The sequence below is a fragment of the Sinocyclocheilus grahami genome, unplaced genomic scaffold (genome assembly GCF_001515645.1).
Source record: "Sinocyclocheilus grahami isolate Dianchi unplaced genomic scaffold, SAMN03320097.WGS_v1.1 scaffold19.1, whole genome shotgun sequence".
Taxonomy (NCBI): domain Eukaryota; kingdom Metazoa; phylum Chordata; class Actinopteri; order Cypriniformes; family Cyprinidae; genus Sinocyclocheilus; species Sinocyclocheilus grahami.
Genome location: NW_015505198.1, coordinates 979716 through 986454, shown reverse-complemented (window position 1 = coordinate 986454; position 6739 = coordinate 979716). Strand labels below are relative to the sequence as shown.

At 34.7% G+C, this 6739-nt stretch overlaps 1 protein-coding gene across 1 annotated transcript in view; it reads right to left on the bottom strand.

Moving 5' to 3' along the window:
• Positions 1 to 5065: 5065 nt before the first annotated feature.
• The window catches only part of tmem14cb (transmembrane protein 14Cb), a 4946-nt gene continuing 3272 nt past the window's right edge, over positions 5066 to 6739 (bottom strand). Inside the window, exons 2-4 of the mRNA XM_016237141.1 lie at positions 6065 to 6166; positions 5862 to 5949; positions 5066 to 5651 (exon numbers count right to left, since the gene is read on the bottom strand). Coding sequence (XP_016092627.1) covers positions 5588 to 5651; positions 5862 to 5949; positions 6065 to 6166 — 254 coding nt within the window. The 3' untranslated portion in view covers positions 5066 to 5587. The remainder of the gene's footprint in view (positions 5652 to 5861; positions 5950 to 6064; positions 6167 to 6739) is intronic.

The window sequence follows — 6739 nt, the reverse complement described above, 5'->3', positions numbered from 1 at the left end:
CGTTCGTTCATCACGTGACAGCCCCATAAGCCCAAACCCGAAGACTTGTCAGATAAGAGGTGAGGTGAGCTAATCATAGACTGAAGACCCAGATAAACAATGAATTCATCTTTTCTGTTTCTCATAGCAGTTTTGTATTGTTTGTAGTGTGATCAGCGTTTGCGTAAGTAGCAGACGTATTAGGGAAGTAACACGTAACATTTTAATTATAGTTTGCTAAAATGAACAAAATGACTCGAAAAAAGATTCGTTCATTTTGCTGAACGAGACTCAAAGGTCCGAGTCGGTAAAATGATCCAAAGTTCCCATCACTGGTTCACTGCGCAGACTCTTTAGGTGCATTCGACTTGAAGCACAGCTACAGACGGCGATCAACGAGAGTGGCGGAGGGTGTAGGGCGGAGTTGAAAAACGGAGCCGTCAAGCCGAACATTTCTGCTCCCGTTAGTGACGCTCACGCGGTGTTTGCATACTCGATCACAGATGAAGTGAATTAAATGCAATATTTGTCAAATACACAGACGTTTCAGAAACGTTTTCATGAGCAACAGAAACACTTTTTATATACTGCTTAATACAGCGCCATCTGTTCACGAATAAAGTTCAACGTAAATATATACTATTTAAATACTAATAAAGTGGGGGTATATATGCTTTCATGATAAACGTGACTCAATGTAACATTGCGACTACAGTAAAAAAGCTTTTAAAATGAACGAATCTTTTTTCGAGTCATTTCGTTCATTTTAGCAAAATATAATTAAAATGTTACGTGTTACTTCCCTAACACATCTACTACTTACGCAAACGTTGATCACACTACAAACTATGATTAGCTCACCTCACCTCTTATCTGACAAGTCTTCGGGTTTGGGCTTATGGGGCTGTCACGTGATGAATGAACGACTCAAACCCGAAGACTCGAGAGATGAACTAATCAATTCTCTTTCCGGCTCAGACTGCATTGGTTAAGCTTATGGGGCTGAACCTATAGGATGTTGCGCATGCGCGACTGAACGAATCACTCCCCGAGATGAGCCGTTCTTCCCGAGTCACATTAAAGATTCGTTCAAAATGAACGAATCGTTCAAGAACGACCCAACACTAGTTGGCATGATTGAGAGCAAACGTGAGAGGTCACGGGCCTACGGCAGGGTGTGGCCAAGTAAAAAAATAAAACATCTCCAAAAAAATCGCTAGTTTTATTTAAATATAGCTAAAATAGCTCCTTGTCGCAAAAAATAAAAAAAGGAGCAGCTACAATGAGAAAGTAACTAAATTTGGCGACAAAATCCCCAAATTGGCAACACTGCCTGTATCTCTGCTGTAGTCTGTAACTCAGCACTGCCTCTGTCTGTCACACCTGGTAATGGCGGTTAAGAACCAGGAAAACTGTTACAAAGTATCGCTGACTGTAACAAACGAGATCGCAAATCGAACGTTTCGACGAAACAAAGCGAGTAAAGAATGATACAGTGTAAAGTGTAGCGAATGTGTCATTGTAGCAGCTGTATGGCAGGGTCTCACAGTCTGTCAGGTTTTATACTGGAAAAAAACCCATCTTAAACCGGTCTAAACTGGTTTTGCAGGTCTTAAACGGTTTAGGGTCTCTCAGCCTGACAAACTGAAAGTTCTCCTTCTAAGGCCAACCTGACTACTGACTAAACTGGGAGCTATGTTCTGTTATTATACCGATTATTTTAGCACACAGGAAATTTAATTATGATGTCTGGCTAAAACGACAACTTTCTCACTTTTACTAGCTACAATTATTATTTTTGAGTTATTATACAACACCTTTTAATCCAGTGGTACAGCCAGACCATAAAGGGACTGAATTCACCACCGACTAGATGAGTTTCACCACATAAATGAATAATATAAAAGAAACCAACAGTGGCTTCAACAAGAAAGCCTGGTTGACCTAGAAACAGTCCATATTCATAACCTTTTTTTGGTCTGATCTCATCAGACTTTAATATTTCATCAGATCATCATATATGTCAACAAGCGACTTCTTTAAAAATTGCAGTTCTCCTATTTTATACTTAAGAACTCAAATGACTTTCACTTCTCATAAAACGTCTATTAAAAGCTTTTAAATTCATGTGAACTGACGTGACTTTTGTTAAACCATTAAGCAATTGTGGGAAACCATGAAATATGCACCATGCTTGCAAATACAGTACATTTACATATTTTTCTATTTTAATTTCATATATTTCTTTTCTTGTATTAATCTAAGGAGGCCTGATTTTACAGTAGTGTTACACTCTAAAAAATGCTGGGTTGTTTCGACCCAACTTTGGGTCAAATATGGACTAACCCAACCGTTGGGTTAAATTTTTACATTCAATTTTTAACCCAATGGTTGGGTTAGTCCATATTTGACCCAAAGTTGGGTCGAAACAACCCAGCATTTTTTAGAGTGTAACACTACTGTAAAATCAGGCCTCCTTAGATTAATACAAGAAAAGAAATATATGAAATTAAAATAGAAAAATATGAATGCATAAAGATCTGAGATGCCATTCTGTGTTTGTCTTTGGCCAACTATGCCAGAGTTCAACTGAGCCATGTGCCAGTAAACCGTGCAAATTTGCTCTCTCTTTATTAATAGCTCCAAAATCATTGCTAGATTCTGAGTTTGGTCAGAGTAGAGGAACAGTTCACCCAAAAATGAAAACTGTTGCTTCTGCCTAAAATATGCGTCCGTAATATTTTCGCCAGAAGCAACAGTTTAAAATTAAAAAGTCTTGATGCATTTGTTTCTTATAAACACACCGCTTTTCGCTTCACAAGATGTTAACTGATGGACTGGAGTCGTGTGCATTACTTCTCGATTATTGTGATGTTTTTATCATCTGTTTGGACTCTTATTCTGACGGCACCCATTCACTGCAGAGGATACAGTTGGTGAGCAAGTGATGTACATTTCTCCAAATCTGCTCCCATGAAGAAGCAATCTCATCTACATCTAGGATGGCCTAAGATTAAGTTATTTTTCAGCAAATGTTCATTTTTTTGTGTAAACCATTCCTTTAAGGCCACTGTCTTGATAGAGCAGCATGAAAGATTATGGAACAACTGTAAATTCCCAGTGTGGATTAAGAAGTCAGCCAGTTCATCGTGTTATCAGTAGCAATGGACAATAAATGAATGAAATCAATTGACAGTAATTCTAATACCTTTAGTCCTAATGACTCATGCCTTTGGAAACACGCATCCACACAAATGGTTTCAGTATACAATCAGCACAGACATCACTTAGCAACATACCAAAATTTTTCAATCCAGTAGTAAATACATATCTGGAAAACTGATCTTTAGATAAAGGAATATGCTCTTGCAGCATTTAAAACAGCTGTATAGAATCAAATTAGGTACTCGTATTTAATATGATACTATTCAGTACGTTTCTGTATAGTGTGTTGTTTAAAATCGAACATGCATGTGTGTAGTTCAGCAGGTTGTCTAGCTGGTTTCCAGCATTAAACAAAAAGACAATCGGGATATTTGTGTGAGTTATCAGCGTCGCAGAGGTCAAAGTAATAGATTCTTTTACAATGACTTAGTATCTTATCAAAGCATCATGTCCTGGCTGAAAAACTATATGAGCTCAGTTTTATTTTCTGATATCTTGCTCACTTACATCATCACCAGATCCATTAATTGTCTATGGAAGGAGAATAATATACTTTTGAAAATTATATTTTTTCTTTTATTTAAAGGCCCAAGATGGCAAATAATACATATAAATAGATAACATAAAATAATGTATGGTTACATTTTTTTTTTGAAGCCTGAACATATATAGACGTATTATTATAGAAGTATTTTAATGCCTCGAAATACATAAATGCATTATATCTTTATATGCTGTAATAAATAATTGTAAACTCGGTTATTATACATTATCATATTCACCTATTATACTTTTAATGCATTGCAATGCATTAAAACAAACGGCAAATCTACCGTTTATAAAAATAATAAAATAACAACATAATAATAAACTATTAATAACGTACACTATGTTTTTAATTGACTGATATTTTTACACATTCAGTTTTACTCCTCAAATCTCATGGTTTTGAAACATTTCACATTTTTTGTAATCGATTTGGTCAAAAATACAATTATTATCTTAATATCTTCTATGAAAATATCCCGTTCATAATGTTTTTATTGTTGTAGTCTAATAATTATTTAGTTATGTGTCAAAAACAGAAATAAAACCAGCATATTAGTACGCATAAAAAATGCAATCATTAAAATAATCGGTATCGGTCATTAAAATGATCATTAATTAATCTCTACAAGGGTATTATGATGAATCGTTACGAATGTACTGAGACTATATTCATCTGTCAAGTATGCTAGCATACATTTTAGCACGGCTATATGACGTCAATGCCCACTCATTTTCAATAACAAGACAATAATAATTAGAAGACTGCAGGACACCACCGGCCCTCCAGGACCCAGTTTGAGCACCCCCTGCAATAGACTCACTAATGAGACGTTTAATGAGCACACCTGATGTAGCCTGTCCCGAGTGTGGAACAGCATAACAACAAAAGCAAATCACTGATTGTAATAAGTTTGATCGTATTATAAAATACTGAAAAAAGCATCAAAAAACGCCTTCACATTACTGTAAAAATTATTTTTCATAGTTTTACAAGAAAACAAGATTTCAGTCTTTACTGCAATAATTCATTACACGTTTGATTCAATGTTACTTGCCGTTTCTTTGTTGTTATTATTAGTGAAATGTACTCATTTGTGGGTGAAAATAGTCCATTCCTGAAATATTTTCATCATTTTAAAGAAAAAATTAAATAAGAAAGCACAACACTGTATCTTACATTTAACTGGGAAAAAAAACAAGTAAACTCAGAAAACGGCAAGTAAATTTCACAGATAATGACAAAGAAACGGCAAGCAATACATTAAATGTGATTTTTTTTTTAAAAAGACAAAATATTTTCTTGTAAAACGTACTTTAATAATCTTTGTTTTATTTACTTCTTCGAAAATCAGTCACAATACAATGTATTGTGACAGTTTTGACGGTGGTTACACTCTTGTTTTGTTTGGTGAAAATATGTTTTAATAAAATCTGGCCAAATATGATACATCTTTATATGCTTTAAAAAACAGCCATTTGTGCGGTCTAAAAATGCTGGTTTTATTAAAAGATTTTGAGGCCCTCTATAGGTCGAATTAAATACATCTCAGTCTGTGACTCACAATATGCTGTATTAATAATGTCTTTGGTTATAAAACTTTTATAGATCTGTACCTGTTATTACGAAATAATTCTGAGGAATTATGAATTACCCAAGATGGAGAAGAACATGAACATGATCTGTAATGAGTAAATGCACATAAATGAACACATTTGAAACTCAAAAAAGGCAATACATTATAATTTATATGCTTTCATTTGTTCATCTTCAGTTATGAAGGCACTTCCATATGACCCCAAATTGAATTTTTGAACATTGAAATCTCGTATAACATTTCTAATGAAACTATTTCAGTATCTCCTCAGGATCTGCAAGTACAGTTTCTGAACGCTGTCATCTTTTCTTCTTTTGCGAATTCTGTAGCACTTTCACACCAATCCTCAGGAACATCAACAAACTGCAAGAGAGAGAAAGAACAAAACATAATTCAACAACAAAAAGAATGCATCTGTCCATGTTAATGTCATAGATAACATAAATATTTAATTTTTGCCTGTGTGTGAACATTATGGACATCTGGGAAGTCTTATGGAACAAAAAAATTGGAATAAATAAAAATTAATATATAATATATAAATAACCAATTGCTAAAATCAAATATTCCTGCCTCGCCCCTGCCATGAGTCCAGCTGGCATAATCTTCCAAGAACTCAAAAATCTCACTCCCATTAGAGTGGTCAGTGATCCAGAGGTGCCTACAAATATAAAAACAAATCCCATTAATGCCATATATGAGCTTTATTCATTTTAATAAAAAAATAAAATTATATATATATAAACTTTTAGAAACAGAAACTTACAGTGACTTACCCAGTGAAACCCAGATATCTTTGTCATTCTTTGACATCTGATAAGCACCAACGAATGCTGCAATGCCAAACATCAGCCCAGCAACCAGAGAGAGAACACTACCTGCAGCAGGAAGAGGGGACATGAGACATCTGACCATATTAGGAAGTTCCGGTAACATTGAGATAAAGGTGCGTTAACAAAAAGTATCAGCATACGCTGTAACTAAGTGCATTACAGTTTCAAAGTGAGTTCTGTCGGCTGTTGACAAAAACTAAAAACATTTCAGTTTTACGCTCGACTACATCTACACGATATTTCATTGTGAAATATTTTAAACGTGTTTTACATATACTAGCTACCAGTGTTGGGGAAAGTTACCTTTAAAAGTACTGTATTACAATATTGCGTTACTCCATAAAAAAGTAACTAATTACGTTACTTAGTTACTTTTTATGGAAAGTAATGCGTTACGTTACTTTTGCATTACTTTTTAATTCTGGACAGGGCTTGCTTGTTTGATTTTAAAATAAAAAAGTTCTATTTTTGGCAAATATAAAAGCCTTTTCACACCAAAAGTGAAATGAATAAGCCTCAGGCTGAAGGGAAAGTACATTTACGTCCGTACAGTAGAATGCAGAAGAAGACATTTCAACACACTTCAGCAATAAACAAAGACACAAATGTTCGTCTAGA